Below are 18,469 nucleotides of genomic sequence, written 5' to 3' on the forward strand. Positions count from 1 at the left end.
GCTCTTAGTGCTGGGGTTACATAGTTGAGTGAAAGACAGTTTCTGTCCTTGAGGAGTATAATTTATGAAAAAGGGCTGCCACAAAACAAGCACACCAGAACTCCAGCAGCCCCACCAAGCTTTGTAAACCAAGATTTTATTTTACCAAGATTTGTAAAATAAACAAAATGAAACAGTATTTAAAAATCTATACTCTGTAATATAATGTCTAATCACTGGGGTATACCTGAAACCAATATAATATTGTCTGTTAACTAATTAAAAATTTAAAAATGGTTAAAATTTTTAAAAATCTATATTCTAATCCTTAGTTGCTAAACTCTTACAAATTGTTTACTTTTTATCTCATGTATAAGAGCAATTCATGCCCATTATAGAAAATGTGAAAAGTACAAGAGAGTTTTAGAAAACACTGCTGCAAAGAGATGCATATGTGGGAATGATGCCATGTGGTTTATGATAGCATAGTGATCGGTGTCACTGGTGTCTGTATAAAGGCATGAATTGTCTTTTACACCTCACAGTTTGTCTTGGATCATAGGACTACTGACCTAGTGGCTGCTAATTAGCATAATTTGAATTTAATAGAACTAAAGATAAAGGGGCCTCCAAAAGCCTTAACTGCCCATGGCAGTGAGAATATCTGCTCCTGGATCTTCCCTGTACCCCCCAAAGCAGTACTAATCTGAGGTACTTTGTTCTTCCAGCTGGAACCCAGTTTGGAAGGGTGCAAGCCACTGATCAGGACCTCCCCCAGAGCAGCATTGTATACTCCATCTCTGCTGGAGGGGCCGGCCTCCAGTACACAAACATGTTTTGGATTAATCCCCAAACAGGAGAACTGAAGCTGGTGACTAAAGTGGACTATGAAACAACCCCCACCTATACTCTCAGAATCCAGGCCACCAACAATGAGGACACAAACTCAGTCACTGTGAGTGAGTCTGTTTTGGTGTAGGGTCTCTCTGGCTCCCTCCAGGTGTGGCTATAGTAATAAGAATCCTAATAGGGTACATCCTCCAAACGTGACAGGAAATGACTAGTGGTGTTCAGGACAGCACACCTGGACATGTAGAGCAGTGCCCAGAAAATAAAGACTGACACCCAACTGTGTGGGTGTCTGGGAGGAGCACTGAGAATGATGACCACCCTGTGGGACAAGTGTCCTCTAGCTGCCTTTTAAATCTCCCTGTGCTTTCACAGTGGGCTGATGGTGAGATGCACATGGCCAGAAGTGGCGTGTGGTTTTGTAACTATGTATTCCTCCTGCCCCAGTAGCTTTGCTGTGTTCCTATACTACCCCCATCATACCAGATGGGGTAGTTCTTAAAATGATATGGCTTGACTGAGGCTATACTGCTTCTCAACCTTTGATGTTGAGAATCTGGTTAAATGCAGATTCTGAGTCTGCTTGGTCTAAGTAGGACCTGGGAATCAGCATTCCTAACACACTTCCAAGTGGTGCCCATGCACCTGGTCCAGGGCCACCCTTTGAGTATCAAGGTTTAACCAGTCTCTGCTGTCAGTGGTTAGGTTTATCTGAGGGTAATACGATGGCCACAAGGACAGAACAATTTCTTGCTCTTTCCCATTAGTAAAGTGGAAAAGCATAAGGCAAAATGAACTCTAAGCTAGCAGCAGGCAGCCCTGTGTGATAGACAGGATGACTGGTTCAGAATCAGGAGACAGAGTTCATTTCTCAACTTTAATCCCAAGGGGGTCTGAACCATGCTTATCTTTACATCCCAATTTCTTGATCTCTTCAATGAAGAGTCACCCAATCACCCAACCACCCACTCCTCCTTATCGTATCCCTTCTTACATGACTTATCACTTGATTAGTTCCTCTCATGACTTGCTTTGAATTAACAGGATGATGGTTTTAATGATGTGTGAGGCTCGGCATTGCCTGCTGAGGAAGAGATGTGTTAAGTTGGAGATAATTGTAGTGTGTGTTAGGCCGACTTTTTGAGAAAAATGAATGGACTCCACTTTGGGAGCTAACTAGAGTGAACATTTCAATTTATTCCTGGGCTCAGAAATTGCTGAAATCCCCAAATTTCAAAGGTAGAATAAATACGACTCAAAATTCATAAGCTTTTAAAAAGGGTGATGATCACATAAGTCCCTTTCAGGGCTGACATTCTGTGATTCTGTGCTGGCAGCTGTCCCAGTCCATATTCCAATTCACCAGGCATAAAAGACAGCAATGAAAGAGAATAGGCTGGCCCTGCTTGTGACAGGTGAGCACCACCAGCTTAGTGCACTCTAATAGCCCAGGTTACAGATGAGATCCCAGCTTAGCCAGGTCCTCTTGTTCCATCCCAGTGGCTGGCTCAACGCTGGCTGCATATTAGAATCAGCTGGGGAACACTAGAAAATAGTGCCTGTGCCCCCTCCCCCCTGCAGAGAGTCCAATTCATTCTGTCTGGAGTATGCCTAAGAAAGTAGAGAGCCAGGGTCGAGAATCATTGCTCTCTAGTTCAAAGTTAAAGATGCAACTTCCAATTCGTGGGGTCAGTGATTAAGGAAGTACAGAGGGTCACTGTAAATCCATAACTGTCACTGGAGAAGCAGTTCAGCATTACCTGAGGATGAGCCCCATGTTCTTGTGCATATATGTGGGACTATGTGCCTGTATACATATATTATGCACATGTGCACACACAGTACAGAAGTTAATAGCATAGGACTTGAAATAGGACAGACCTGTTTTCAAATCCCAGTTCTGGTACTCACCAACTAAATGACTTCAGGCCAATTGTCTAATCTAAGCCTTAGTTTCCTTATCTGTAATATGAGAATGATCATATTATTTATCTCAGGAAAGGTTAAATGAGCTAGACCACAGAAGCACAGAGCCCAGGGCCTGGCTCAGTAAGCACTCAGTAAGTTTAGCTACTAAAATGGCTTGCTCTTCTCACTGTTCTAGGTTACTGTTAACATCCTGGAAAAAAATGATGAGAAGCCAGTTTGTATCCCAAACTCTTATTTCCTGGCCATCCCAGTGGATCTGAAAGTTGGCACGAATATTCAAAATTTCAAGCTGGTGTGTACTGATCGTGATTCCAGCCCCAGGTCTTTCCGTTACTCCATCGGCTCAGGTACAGTACCTGACATTGACTGTCCTGGCCTGGCTCCGGGGGTCGGAGGCCTGGCTTCTGGTCAGGGAGAGTGGGTGGGGGTCGTGTGCTCACACCTGATCTGGGTACAATGTGTGGGTGCAGGATTGTAACTGAGGACAGTGGGATGTGGGGTGGAACAGTCCCAGTGCCTTCTCTTCTTCCTCTGGACTTCCTCTTCTTCTCACCTAGCTCCTCCCAGGTTCCCACCCAAGGCTGCCCAGAGGCCCTAGGGAGGGTGTATCACGCTGATGGTGAGCCCCAAATTCCTAGGCTGTCATATGATTCATGAATCATATTAATGTAGTTTAATTTTTTTTTTTTTTAGTCCAACTGCTCAACCTACATGCTTGTAGTGGGGGCAGGGAATCCCAGTCCTTGCTCTAGATAATAATAGATTAATTAGATTAAATGCATTTTGAAATGTATCCTCAAGAATTCTCTTCTGCTCCATTCATTTTCTCTCTTTAAAAATATAACATTGCACTGGGGGTTGGGGAGGGGGAAGAGCACCCCTCCATGGAAATGAGACCGAAATAGCTCATCTAATGTAGTGTTGGGGCAGAGATTTAAACCCAAACAAGCAGAGCAATTCCAAGTGAAAGACTAAAAACCCATCTTGGCTGCCTGCTGAGCCCTGGTGAGCATGAACTCTGAACAGTAGGAAGCCTCTTGAGCAGGCTGTGTCACAAAACCCAGGGGCAGAGAGTGCCTTAAGACTGCAGTTGTCGAAGATGGAAATAATCCATACTGAGAACCCCAGGCCTTATGGAGCACTTTGCTGCTAAAGGAGTAAAAATTGCATCATCTCCTGCTCCATTTACTGGTTTTCAGTTGGTAATGAGTCTGGAGCCACCAGAGGAATGAGCAAAAGCTGCTTGACCGAGCAGACTTCCTGTAGCCTTCCTACCCTGTTCCCTGAGCTGTGAGCCCCGAGCCCTAACAGACTGTGGAGGAAGGGAAATGGGGTAGATTCAGGAAGACCTGGAACTGCAATCCCTGCAAAGCCAGAAGGTACCTTCCTTTGGGGGAATATCCAGGGACATATGTCACTAGTTCTGTATGACTCGCCACGTTCCACAAAAGGCAAGAAGTGAGCTTGACCTATGGCTAGAAATGTGGCCTCCTCTACCCTCTTGTGCTCACTTATTGTCTGAGTGCAAGGTACACATGGTTCAAATAAATGCTGCATAAGAAGGACTGGCTAGAGAGGATGCACCATGATTATTAAATGTCTTTGCAAGGTACTGGCCCTGAGGCTGGGACGGGTGCACTGTTGTCCTATTGTGCTCTTATTCTTTTGCAGCCACACTGGTTGTGAGCAGAGTTTCTTTATACTAATGAAATTCTGGTGCAGTTAAGGCCAGTATTGTAACCCTGGTGCACTGGAAATAGTCTATACCAGAGGTGCAGACATTTGTGGGAAAGACTGGATGCAGTTTTCCTCTAAACCTTTATTCCTCACTCCCTTTTCTTCCTTTGCCCCATATTCTTGTCTCAAATCTTATACAGGCAATGTCAACAGTCATTTCACCTTTTCTCCCAATGCTGGCTCCAATGTCACACAGCTGCTCCTTGCGACTCGCTTTGACTATACTGGTGGGCTCGATAAGATCTGGGACTACAGACTACTTGTCTATATAACTGATGACAACTTGCTGTCTGGCAGGAAGAAAGCTGACACTCTGGTTGAAACAGGGACAGTGACACTGAGTATTAGTGTCATTTCTCACCCAACTACTATTGTCACCACAACCTCCAGGGTAAGGGTTTTGGGACCTGGACTCCTCAGTTACATCCTTCTGATTAACATCCATAGAGCCCTTTGACCCAAGAAGCAATGTAGGATGGACCGAAAAGAGTTGAGGTGTTAGGATGTTGCCAGAAATGGCAACCATAGGCTTGGTAGTCACTGGGTGGTAGATAGATTTGGATGAGGCCTGAGACTGGTAGAACCACCAATTTTTCTTCTTCTGGTAACTATAGGTGTGCATTTGTGGAGGAACTTGTGATAGATGGGTACTGACCAGCTGTGGTGCTTGTGGCACAGGAAATAATTTTCATAGGCATGTGGTCAGTTACTAGCTTCACAACCCCTCCTCAGCTTGCTCTTAAGAGCCATGGCATAAAGCTATGCCTGTGAAAGCAGGTAGCCGCCAGGTGTTCTTCTCCTCTTCTTCTGAAGAGTTATGATGCACCAATTGGTATCCAACTCCTCATCTTCACTCCCATTATACTTTATTCATGCAATCTACAAATATTTATTTAATACCTATAATATGCCAATCATCTTGGTGAATAAGCCCAAAATGATCTTTGCTCTCATGGAACTTATAATATGGGGCAGTGGTTCTCAAAGTGTGGTCCCCAGACCAACAGCATCAGCATCACCTGCAGATTTGTTATAAATGCATGTCTTTGGGCCCATTCCAGATATTATAGTTATACCTCACCCAACCACAATCATCACCACAACCTCATGGAAAAGATGTTGGAACCTGGAATCCCCACCTATATCCCCAGACCTAATAGATCAGAAATCCTTCAGTGGGACCCAGCAATCTGTGTTTTAATAAGCCATCCAGGGGATTGTGATGCATGCTAAAGTTTGAGAGCCACCAATCTAGAGGGGAGACAGATTAAATACATGCAATTTAATAAAGGTATGCAATTTAATAAATAACTACAGATTATGGTAAATGGCAGGAAGAAAAATAAGCAGGTGCCAAAACAGAATGAGTGTGGTAAAGGAAGGGAGAGTCTGGGGTCCTACAACAGGGTTACCCCTGTGTGCCATGGAGGAACTGGCCATATCTGTGCAGACTATTTTGTCCCCTTTCCTCCTGTTCTCAGTAAAAGTTATGCCCTTGGTTTGCAGCCCCATACTTCTAGTATACCAGAGAAAAGGTAATAAAAACCTTACAAAACTACCTATGACAGGTGGTCAAATTTTGATCTCAGAGTCTTACCAAGAGCAGGTTGATGTTCATCTGCGTGTTCTTGAGCCAGTATCACCCCAGTGAATGGATGCATGTGGTAACCTTAAGGGTTTGCTATTGGAGTTGGAGCCAGTAATCTCCCCTGAGTAAGGAATTGATACATTTCTGGGGCTTACAACATGACCCAATTGTGATATCTCCACTCCTGCAATCTCCATACATTGTTTATCTGTCTCCCACACTAAGAAGCAAATGCTGAACTTGAGGTTTCACTGTGATATCAGCCCACTCATCTGGCAGTGCAGCTTGTAGTGAGTGAACACTGGCAAACCTACAAAATGTTACAAAAACAACTTCCATGGCTCATGCCTTCCCAGTGAGAGACAATGGCTATATTAGTCCCTGGGTTATGCATGACTTGGCAGGGAAAAAAAAACCATGGAATTTTTAGCTTTTGAGAAGGAGGAGAAAGGCAGAGAATAAAATTAGTCCTAGAGTTGCTTTTCAGTTTCCTAAATTTCTGGGTTTTGATCTAATGGATGTCTGGAAAGACTATAAATAAGGTGATGAATTGATGCAGCAAGAACTATGAGCACACAGACATCCAACATACAGAACAAAAACAAAGAGTAAAATAAACACTCAACACAGGGGAGTGCTGACATCAGGAAAACTACCACCCTCCATTCACCTTCTCCTCCTCTGTCATTCAAGCCCAGGATCACCCACCAGATCCTGAGGAAAAATGCTTATTCTCCATCAGCGTGGTACGTGCCTTTTGTCATCACTTTTGGCTCCATATTGCTTCTGATTTTCCTGGTGACTCTGATGGTCCAGTTGGCTAATGCCATCCACAGACATTGTCCCTGCAAGACCAGGAAGCACAAGACACCTCTGTAAGTTGCCAGTGGGCTGGGTTCTTTTCCACCACTTCCTTTGGGATACTGTTTTCAGTGATGTCAGCAGAAGGAAAGGTAGAGATTTAGAATTTCTTTACGGGGTAGAGAGGATGGCAGGTGTGAAGGAAGAAAAAGGACATACAGGAAAAGAATCCTAGCTCCCTTTAGTCCTGGTGTATCCTCTTTATCACCTACTGGGTCAGGAAATTGTTCCTTTGGTTTTCCTGTGCACCTGCCCTGTCCTTGATGTGTTCTCAAAGAAATTGGGGCTTCAACCTCTTGGTGGCTTGCCCTGAATACATGCTTCAGAAAAAAGCTCAATTGTGAGTAGCATTAGAATATACTGCGCTCTTATTTGCAGAATATTAAAGAATGGGATGCAATTAGAGGAAGCACACAAAACTGATAAGGAAATTAAACTCCGGTGATTAGATTGGGCTTGTTCTTTTGCATCTGGCCCTGATCTCTCTCTTTCTAGGGTTGTACACACAGGCCTGTATTCTCTCCCTCCCACTCTCTTCTGCTCACTAACATGCTTCTTACTGTGATACCCTGCAAAGTCTTTTACTGGCTAAAGTGGTGTAGTAGAGTGAAGTGAAGAGAGCACTACATTGTTTCAAGCTTCCTCCAGAGCTGGTTTCTTGAGTTTCAGAAGCTCTTTCAATGAAAGCATGATGGTTCTGAGCCTGGGCTTTGGAGTTGGACAAGGATTGAGTTCAAATCTTAGCTCTACCTTTTTCTAGGTATATGGCTTTGGGTCTCTGTGAATTCCAATAACCTTATTTGAAAACGAAACAACCAAATGAACAACTGCAAAGCAAGCACTTAGCACTGTTCCTGATATAAATACTTAGATACACTATTTTAAAAAATCTTGTTACATTATTTTTCATGGCTCACTGAGCTCAGGATTCTAGATTCCCAGTTTAGTATAAGCCCAAGAATCTTGGGGTATTGGAACTTGAGTTTTTGAATTTCTCATTGGAGAGAAAGGGGTGATAAGACTCATGTGCCTTTTAAAGATATTTTGAAGATTAACTAGTACTGTCAAATGATTTAAAATCTATGGATGAAAGACTCAATATAAAACTGTAAGGCATTAGCATAAAAATATGCTTTGCATTCTACCATATTTATTGGGGAAATTTGTTGCTATTGGCAACCTTGACTTCAAGGTAAGAAATCCCTGAGCATCTGTTGAAATTAAAAAAGGCATTTTTGCTTGGACTCTGCTCACAAATTGATTTTAAAAGTTGGCTCCAAAAGAGTAATGCTTAAGCTTGTAAGGATGGTGGTACTCTATAATGGGATTTGGGTAGAAGTTTTTAAAGAAAGTCAGTCATCCAATAGATGTTGCGACTCACATGCAATTTATGCTTAAATGTTAAATGCATACCTTGAATTTGGTCATTTTAACTTACTTTCTAAATATTAATCATTTTCAACATGGTTGGCTTAAAGAAGAAAAACTAGCTAGTAATTCTGACTCAGACCTAGTCTCTCTGGAAATTAGTTGTACCAAATGGCAGCCAACATTTGTCCAATAGCAAAATAGAATACAATTAGAGCCACAATATTATAGAATTCAAGGTTATCATGGAAAGGGTCTTAGAATACAAGTATATCTCTTTATGTTATAGGAAACCAGGGTTTAACTGCTAGCCCTTGAACCTTCAGCTAGATACTGGGGAGAAAAATGGGGCAGGCAGAATTGCTGGGCAGTGTCATTGGGTTGTTATTGCCCTCACCCAGTATTGTCAGAGAATATGTATTATTCTCTGAAGTTCTATAAAGCAATATTCCCAACTTATCAAACTTTCAGACCCTCCTTAGTGCCAAACCAATAGTGATGGAACTGCTCTGTTTGGAGCAGGGGTGGGAGCCCACCCTTCAATTCAGTCCCCATCCCTGGCCCCTTTCATTGACTCCTGAATCCAAGGGAACACAGCTGCCCAAAAGCCACCATGTTCTCATAAGTGTATGAGTGCAGGGTACTCTCAGGTTAATTCTTGTCCATCCCTTTTTTCCCTACAGAGTGAAGAAAGGAGGTATGTATGGTGCCTGTTCCCTTTGTTTGTGGCTGTTGCTATTGTTGTTATTATTATGATTTTTGTTGCTCTGTTGTATTGTATGAAAGGACTTGAACTCAGCAGAGAATCAGGATGCAGTTCTGTCTTGGTGGGTTTTAGCTACACCATCCGTGGGCGGAATCACACTGAGGGCAGGTGTAGCTGGGGAAAAGGAAGATCAGGGTACACGGTGCCATTGGCCCACTCAAATAGCTTATTTTGGTCCTGCCTGTGTCTTACTCAGAGTCACCTCTAATCAGCTCAGCTTAAGCATCTAGAGGTCCGTTCCCCACCAAGTGGGACAGGAATGAAGAATTCTATGTGGGCTAAACACAGACAGTATCTACTCTCTGCTGCTCACAGAGGGAGGTGGCCCCTCCTGAGGACAGCTAATGCTCTGTATTGGACAGATGCCTCTTTTTAAAGAGCAAATAATACTTTGTTCTGAGATACCAGTGGATTTGATTATTTCACAAGTTATTTACCTCAACCTGGTTAGACACGGGGCTGGGTGCTGTCAGGCGGGCTGGGAGCACTGAATGATTTTAGGGATGTTGGTGAACTGAGGAAATTCCATCTGACCAACTCCAAGCCTAAGGAGATGTCACAACCTGCCCGAAAGTTTTGCCTCAAGGAGAATCTGCACTATGGGGTGAGAAAGCACAAAGAATCAGAAAGTGTGTTTTTAAAAATGATTGTTTTAATCACTCCAATCATAGGTATTTGTGTCTGACATGCACAGGGCATGTCTAAGCAGGATTAGAAATTTAATTATAATGGTTATTAATCATATCAAATAGGATGATTTTAATAAATGGGATTTGTGCAAACTGTCTCCCATGCTAGTTACCTTTTTAAAAGGGCATAGGCAGTGGATACAAAGGATCCCCCCATTATGAACAAATATATCAACCCAATCTTTCTGCCATTTAAAAAGTAATTTCTTAGGTTCATAATAACAATAAGCTGGAAAAGAACAGAAAAAAATTATTTTTAGTTCTGTGTGTTGTGTGTATGTGTCTGTTTTTCTGAGATGGAAAGCCAGCAACAAACATGTCTACAGACAGAAAATTTTTTTGCCATGCCTGCCATGCTGATTTAAAAATCTTTTTAAGAGAAAGCCCATTGTGGAGGTAGAATTTTAAGGTCAATTTAGTGTCCAAGAAGCTTAACTCCTGCCTGTTCTGTTCCCTGAAGAAATGAAGAATACAAAGAGAGAAGTTGTGGTGGTAAGTGTGGTTGGCCACAGGGCACCTGGCTTGGGTGGTGGGTTGTGGGGACTCCTGTTCCACTCTGAGGCAGGCCCTGCCACAGCCTCATGGGGGTGTTTATCATTCAGGGAATTGCTTGTATTTGGCCACTGGAACAGATTGCCGTGTGACGAGCTCCTGATAGAATTTGTTCCCTCCACTGAACATGTCTACTGATATATTTGCAGAAGAACTGGATTTCATAAATATTGAATAGTGGTATTTATTATCTACACAAGCTCTCCAGGAGCCTGAGTTGGGGGGAGGAGCTTAAAGACCAGAACTGAAGCTTTAGCCTTCAATGGGGTTTATTTTTTCTTTGCCCTTCCATAACCTTGTAGAAAAATTGATAAAGAGCAGTGCTTGGGTCTGGGATTGGCTTTGCCCACTTAGCCATATGATCTTGCAGACTCGGTCAGTCTCTTTAAGCTGCAGATTCCTCACCTGTGAAATGTGAGTGAGAACACCTGCCCTGAGATAACAGGTGGAGAGATATTTTGAAAAATATGATTTAAACAAATGCAAAGTGTGATAGCTGAAGACTTACTCCAACCTCACTACCTTGTTTTTCTTTTACTGAGTATGATCTACCCACTGGGAAGTAATGGTAGTCGAAGGTGACCCTCGCCAGCTCTCCCACCCCCCAATAATAATACTTTGTTATAATCCAAGACCCATAACTTTGGAATGAAAAGCACAATCAGGAGGACAATCCAGTGCATTGGAATTTTTGCTTCAAGCTCATCAACGAAGTGTTTATATGTATCAGTCAGTATACAAACAAGAGGAAGGGGTCTTATTGTCTAAGGCAAGTACCCTTCATTCAGAGACTGCCTCAGAATTATGAATATTAAATTAATCAATCAAGTAAATGAATTTCCATGACCATAAAAAGTGGTTTTGCAGAACTGATCAAATGACTGAAACCCATATAGTCTCCATTTCCTCTTCCTTCAGTGTGGGGAGCTGTGGACAAGTTAGTAGGTGATGGCTTATGTGATAAAAACCAGGGCTTAAAGGGCCCACTAAACTCTGACACTGTCCTCGTTAGCATGCTGAAGAGTGGCACCATTGGAAAGCACCCTGTGAAGGAAAGGGGTGTTTCCATGAAGTTAGTGATCAGGTCCCAGAGCATGGCACAGAATAGGGATCAGGGCTAGAAAAAGACATGGAACACAGAGCTTAAATATGACAGCCAGACCCTGATGCAACATCCCTCCAGTCTAGGCAGAGGGACACAGCCAGAGCCCAGGCTGGGAGCACATTTGTGTTCCTCTGTCCCTGCCCAGCAGTGAGCTTAGGCAATACAGGGCTTAGCTGGTGGTGTGTGGCATTTGTGTTTTTCCTTCTCTGCAGCTTAGATACCCGATACTGAGGATGCTTTCCTATACCCAACTCTGGGTTACATATCCCTCTCCCACTCCCACTGGCACCCCCACAGCATCCTGTATTCCCCCTCATAGAGCCATTATCGTTCTATATTGTAGTGCTTGTGTGTCAGTGGCTTCCACTTGATTGCAAGCTCTGTGTGGGCACTAGCCACCCTTACCTTGTTCCCTGCTGTGTCCCCAGCATCTAGCACAGAGCCTATTGAGTTAATAAATGCCAAGAAGGCCCTGGGTAAGAAACTCAGGTTGTGAAGTTGAGTGGCCTTGCCTGTGAGGAGGAGCATAGGATTGTGCTTGAAGTTGTTTCTTTTTTCTCTTTAGGAAACAATCCAGATGAGCACAGTCTTTGATGGTGAAGCCATAGACCCAGGTAATTAAGTGGCAATTCCACCCATAAGAGTGCTTTGCACATTTCAGGCTGGTGGAATCGTGAGGACCTTATCTAATTGCATGCTCTTAACTCAGTTCTGATTCATTTAGTTATGTTGCCTGTGCAGTGCTGACCCTTCTAGACTGCAATACAAAGTAAGATCAGCTCTGAACCGCGTTGGCTTGCAGATACACATGGTCATGTGTGAGGCCTCTGAGGGTTTCCGTGTTCAGGCTCCTTCTCAAGGGCCATGCCTCTGTCTAGCCTCCCCTTCTAAACACAAACCAAGTCAAGGAAATCAGTGAATACGAGAACCCTCATTTTTTCCTATTCATGGGATTCAACCCCACTTCTGATCCATTCTGAATGCTTCCAACACCATCCTTTTTGGTAGTGAGAAATATGGAGAAATGGCAAGCTTGGCTTCTTTTTTTCCTAGATGAGGGCCAAGAATTTGTTCTTGGTTGGCAAAATGAACATAAGGTAAAGCTGGCCTCCAGAGCTCTCATCACCCCCATGAAATCAGCTCCAAATTTAGCTCCTTTACACACACCCCTCCACTTACAAAGGCTCAATTATAGAACATGAATAAAGGGAAGGAAACCAAATTCAGGAGGCAAGTGTGTTGGCTTCCTGCCATGCTCACATGCAAACGGCTTGGTCCTCCTCGGAAGGAGGATGGCTCCTCTCCAGGAGAGGCTGCTGCTGCTGCTGCTGGAATTAAATTTTCCTCTATTATTAGGTACTTGTTACCATAATGTGCCCACATTAGCATAAGTGCTGGTAGGATCCTCAGTGGAGAGGCCACTCTGCTGCATAGAAATGGCAGGAGCAGGGGCCTGCCTGAAACTATGAGGTAAAAGCTAGGGAGAACCAAGGCTGTTACTCTGCATTTGTGTGTTTGAAAGAAGGAAAAAGAAGAAATGAGTCAATTGCACTAATGAGAACAGACACATCAATTCGTGTCTGCTGGCTCCAACACAATAAAAATGGCTCCATTGCATCATCTCAGCCGGGACCAGATTTGGGTGTCTGTGTCTACAAATCTCCACTAACCTACTGTAAATAAAAATCAGTCTTTCTCTCCTTACTTGGTGACTTCCTTTTAATACCAGGGATTCAGGGGTCTTTTAAAACAAATCAGAACAAAATGGGTAACGCCATTAGAAGCTGATCCTAACTTATCTGAAGCTCCCACGGAGTTCCAGATATATGTGGCCTTCTAATCTTGCAATTGAGATGGTCTTGACTCTCCTGAACCCTTGTATCCATGGAGGCATGGTATTTGCTACCTGTGTGGTCAGAGCCACATAGCTCTTGGAGATGGCAGACTGGTGATGACTGTTGGCACTGTTTGCAAGCCTGCTTACTCTGTGATTCATACCTCCTAACATGCTTCCTCTTCTCCTCGGGTAAGAATAGAGCAGGGTGGAGATGGGGACGAGAGAATCAATTGAATTCCCTTTGTTTATATGGTCATTGTATTTTCCCTCCTAGTTACTGGGGCAAAATATGAATTCAACTCTAAAACTGGAGCCAGAAAGTGGAAAGATCCCTTCATGCAAATGTCAAAGTGGAAAGAGTCCAGCCCCGAGGGAACCACCCCCAACAGAGCTGTGTCTGCAGAAGAGATTGGGCTGCCAGGGAGCACTGACAAGGAGGGAAATGAGCTGAGTGGCACAGCACAGGCTGAGAGTGCAGGCCCAGGTTCCAGAAACCAGGATGGCAAGCCAGGCACCCAGAAGAAGAGAGACGCAGTCCTCACAAGCAGGCCTTACCCAAGCCACACACAGGAAAGTAAGCAGTGTCTGCTTCTTGGTCTCATGGAAGAGCACAAGAGAGGGACCTTGATTGTCTGAGGGATGCTGCCTCACCCTAAATTCTCTGAGGGCAAATGAGGTGCACTAGGAGTGGAAATGTGGCTTGAAGGGACTTGGAGATCCAGGGTTGCATGTGGGATGTTTAAAATAGCACAGAGGCGTTTGAATGCACAGTTACCTTTTTCTGAGACAGCACAGGAGAAATTTCTCTCAGGTATCTGTGCTTCTGATAAGATGGACTGTTAACTTTTGGACACAGAATTGTTGTGTTTCTTCCTGTTGACTTCTGGGAAGCTCCCTGAAGTTCACCCTAGGAAAAACACGGAATTCCCTGACATTAATGCTGAGGACTACCCGCACATCTGATTTTATCTTATTTTCCTGCCTTCATTTTAGTATTGCTCAGAATTCTTCACTTATAAACACAGTTCAACACCATACACCTTTGTAAGTCACCCTGACTCTTTTTTGAAAGAAGCCATGCAGTGAAAAAAAGTAGCTGAATAAATGATATTATTCTTCTGGGAAGAAGAAAACAATAAACATCTTTTATTTTCTTTATTGAGGTATAACATATTTTAAAAAGTGTACAAACCTGAGGTATTCAGCTTGATAATAGACTCCTCCCAGAGGTGGGATGATCTTTGTCATCATAGATTAGTTCTGCTTTTTTGAATTTCATATAAACGGAATCATACAGATGTGCTCTTCTGGGTCTGCCGCCTTTTGCTCATCATATCCTGTCTGTGAGATTCCTCCAGGTTGTGCTGTAGATCAGCGGCACTCCAGATCTCTTCACTGCTGTGGTGGCTGCTTTACATTTTTCACTACCAGAAATTCCAGTGCTATGAACCTTCTCATGCGTGGCTTCTGGTGAGCATAAACATGTGCTTCTTTGGAGCATATTCCTAGGAGTGGGCTCGTTAGAGCCATTGCTGGAGCCTGCTGAGAATTCCACAGTTGACGGCTCCACTCTACACTTCCACCAGCAATGATTAAGGGTTCTGGTTGCTTTTCTTCCTTGTCAGCACTTGATGTTGTCAGTCCTTTTAATTATAGTCATCTGGATTAAAATTTTTCTTGAAATAAAGTCACTCTTTTTCTTAAAGCCAAAAAACACCAACCTTACAACCTCCCTGCCCTGCTCCTCCCTTGACTCTTGAGATTGGAGGGACCATAGGAGTCAGGTAAGGACACAATGAGAAGTTCTATTAACTGTAAAACTGGGTGTCAGCAGTGAATGGAAAATAAACCATACCATGATGGAGTAGCAAATGGAACTTCTCAGTGTGCGCCTAGTGGAGAATGAGCAATCTTTGTTTTACCTCCATGTTCTGCTCCCCAGTTGCTGAGCTATTAGTCCAATAACAAAAAAGAAAGGACCAGGTGAGAGTCTATTAGAGCAACAGCTCCTTCCCAGGTGAGAAGCCAGGTAAGAACTCTTCACAATGGCCTGTAGGGGGCAGGCAGGATCCATCCTGCAAATGCAGAACTTACAGGGAGCAGCTGCTGGTTTCTTGTGTGCCGGTGTGCCAGTGTGACTTCCTAAGAAAAAGAAACATTTAAAAATGCCCTGTCCTGGCCTAGAGCAGACAATGATCTATTAATAAGGGTTGGTTGCCAGGGAACTCCCTTGAATAGGTTTAAATTTTGCAAAAGAAGGCAGAGCTGTTCATTTGTGGAGGTTCAAGTGGGTGAAGTGGCTGATTACCCATTTAAGACTCTGAAAGTCTGTGGAGTGCAGAGTAAAACACCTTCCTCAGAAGCTCTCAGCCTCAATGCAAGTAAAATGAGGCTCCAAGAAGGCTGAAGGGGGACCTAATAACTGTTTATGAGCCCATTAAGGATGATTAGAAGAAGGGCGGTGAGCAGCTGTTTTCCCTTCTTCAGTGATGACAGGGCTAGAGGGAATTGTGCTTCTCGGCCAGAAAAAGAGATTTAAGTTAAGAACAGGAGGGATTTCCTGAAGGCTCGGGTCTGCCTGAAGAGCTCACTTTCCTCCCTGGCAATAGGCAGGAGGAGTTGCTTGCCTACCCAGCCCCAAGCTGTAAACCCTAAGGAACTCAAGGCATGGGGTCAGGGGTGCACCAGCAGGCTTTGGCCAAGAGAAACTCTGCCTTTCCTTTCTCATATTTGGCTATTTTATTAGTAGAAATCAGAAGTGTGAGGCCCAGGGTTGAAGGCCATTGGTTTCTAACATTTACCAGGTTTGGAAAAAAAAAAGTATCTAAATGAAATGAAGCCAAGGACCATTGTGGATCTTGTAGAAGTTTTCCTCCTTTTAGTTCCCAAGGCCTTAAGCAGGAACAAACTTATTGTAGCTAATGTTGACCTGACTGATTTTAAGTCATTGTAAAATTGGGGTAAGATGTTCAGGGATTAGAACACAGAGGGATCCCTGATTATTGAGGAATTTGAAACCACGTGGTGAACTCTCAAGTTTGAGCTCTCCATTGTGCTTAGTAGGAGGTGGGAACCAGGGACCACATCTCTGCCTGTCTGGAAAGCATGTGTGGCTCAGTAACAGACACTGGGCAATGACACCTTTGCTCCTCAGAGCCCTCTTTCACATCTGTAGTTCTATTGTTTGCCTTTTTATGAAATATGTTTTGTGATGGCTGAGAAAATTAAAGCAACAAAATGAGTGAATATAGAAAATGATCACTATTAAAACGTGGGGTTTTTCATTTTAAACTTCATGTGTGTGCTTATACCTCCCATGCATTCAATAAAGATTCGTGGAGCATGCACTGTGTGCCAGGCATTGACTCATTAGTAAACGAAGCGGCCCAAAACTCTGCTTTTGAGGAGCTTACATTCTGTCTGCTATGGCTGAATGCAGCCTGCTCATGAGCCACAGGTACTATTTCCAGTCACATCCTGGCCTACTTATTTCTTGGTTCTTTGAGTGTTCTATCAGAAATATAAATTAACCAAAACCTGGAATCTCCTTTGTGAAAGAACAGATAATTCAGAACCATTTAAATTTTTTTTTAATAAATAACCAGAACATGCCGACCGAGCCCCAGATTCCTTCACTCACCTCACTGCTGGGCTCTCAGTGCAGCCAGTGACCCTTTGTTTGTTTGTTTGTTTATTTAAAATCATCCTTATTTAGTTTTCTAGATTTTTAAAAAAGATTTTATTTATTTATTTTTAGAGAGGGAAAGGAGGGAGAAAGAGAGAGAGACATCAATGTGTGGTTGCTGGGGGCTGTGGCCTGCAACCCAGGCATGTGCCCTGACTGGGAATCAAACCTGTGATGCTTTGGTTCATAGCCCGTGCTCAATCCACTGAGCTATGCCAGCCAGGGCTTCATTTAAATATTTTTTTAAAAACTTAATGGGGAGTCTATCAGAAAATAGTTGAGAAGCTTGAGTAGGGGCCCCAGCCTTGGGTTATCAGTCTAGCACCCTGTTTACATGCCTTTGGATGGGAGCTCTGACACAGGTGTGACTTCTGTGTGTGGAAGCTGGAAGTATCCTGAGGTCAGGGAAACTTTGCATCTGGAGCTCAGGGAAAAGGTCACTGAGATCCTCCTGTGTGTCGCCTGTACTGGGGACGAGATGTGGCTCCTCTTCAAAGGGAGTATAGTCTGACTGAGAAGAGAACTGGCTCATCGACAAGACAACCAGCTACAACACAGGCACTTTATGAGAACTAAATGAGTTCCATTGGTAGTGAGTGCTGGAGAAAGTAAATGTGGGCCAGACCAGTCTCTGAATGTATAATGGGAGACTTGAGATCTGACAGAGGAATCTTAAAGGTGGAGATGAGATTAAAGTGGGAAAGAAGAGAAACTTTGAGCAAGGACTAATGCATCCAGAATTCTGGTCTTTCGCCTATTTTCCACCAATACTTGTTCTGTGTACTGGAGTGAATAACCACAACTCAATACAGAGCCTCCTGAGTATATAACAAGTACTCAACAGTCATTTGTAGAATTGGATTGAATTAAGCACACTTGTAGTTGGTTTTCTACTCAGGTTCTCTAGTAGAGTCACAGTTTTTCTAACCAGACCCAGAAAAACATTATGATAATCAACAACAAAGGTTACAGAGTGCCTACTAGACCAGGCATGGCTCTAGGCTCTGGGGATCCAGCAATACATAAAAGAATATTCTTAGTGTCTATATCTTCATGAGGGATTAGACACTAAATATAAAAATGGACAATGACCAGGCCATATACAAGAATAGAACTGACCTACAACCTGCAGCAACCTGTGCAGGAGACCAATCTCCTTTCCAGGAAGCTGAGCATCACTTCTGTAACAACCAGCCCCAAGTGGCCAGGGCTTCATTAATATAATTAAGAGCATCCTTAACTTTTGTCCCTGCTTCCAATTTAGAATTGACCAGAGAAAGTTATATAATTACCCGTAGCCAATCACATAGGGTGCCACCTTTCCTACCTAGCCCACCTACAGCTTCCCTGTGCCAACACCTCCAATCCAGACACAACCTGAAGCCTGCCTTTTTTTTTCCATGATAAAGCTTTTCCATATCTCTGCCCAACTTTGAGTCTCTGCTAAAATGCAAATGATGGTGGCTGACTCTCTTGCTGTGGTAAACTATGAATAAATTATCTTAGCTTTTCTCATATGGTTGG

The 18,469-nt window shown here is 43.5% G+C and overlaps 1 protein-coding gene across 6 annotated transcripts in view; it reads left to right on the forward strand.

Annotated features, from left to right (window-relative positions):
- The window catches only part of CDHR3 (cadherin related family member 3), an 82,144-nt gene extending 65,550 nt beyond the window's left edge, over positions 1–16,594 (forward strand). For 5 of the 6 annotated variants that reach the window (XM_036010766.1, XM_036010764.1, XM_036010763.1 and 2 more), the window contains 8 exons: positions 708–934; positions 2,933–3,104; positions 4,635–4,885; positions 6,776–6,957; positions 8,995–9,008; positions 10,227–10,258; positions 11,989–12,037; positions 13,535–16,594. In XM_036010766.1, coding sequence (XP_035866659.1) covers positions 708–934; positions 2,933–3,104; positions 4,635–4,885; positions 6,776–6,957; positions 8,995–9,008; positions 10,227–10,258; positions 11,989–12,037; positions 13,535–13,896 — 1,289 coding nt within the window. In that variant the 3' untranslated portion in view covers positions 13,897–16,594. Of the gene's footprint in view, positions 1–707; positions 935–2,932; positions 3,105–4,634; positions 4,886–6,775; positions 6,958–8,994; positions 9,009–10,226; positions 10,259–11,988; positions 12,038–13,534 lie in introns of those variants that run through there. The other variant, XM_036010767.1, reaches the window with a different exon arrangement.
- Positions 16,595–18,469: the final 1,875 nt, after the last annotated feature.

The sequence above is a fragment of the Phyllostomus discolor genome, chromosome 10, assembly GCF_004126475.2.
Source record: "Phyllostomus discolor isolate MPI-MPIP mPhyDis1 chromosome 10, mPhyDis1.pri.v3, whole genome shotgun sequence".
Classification (NCBI taxonomy): domain Eukaryota; kingdom Metazoa; phylum Chordata; class Mammalia; order Chiroptera; family Phyllostomidae; genus Phyllostomus; species Phyllostomus discolor.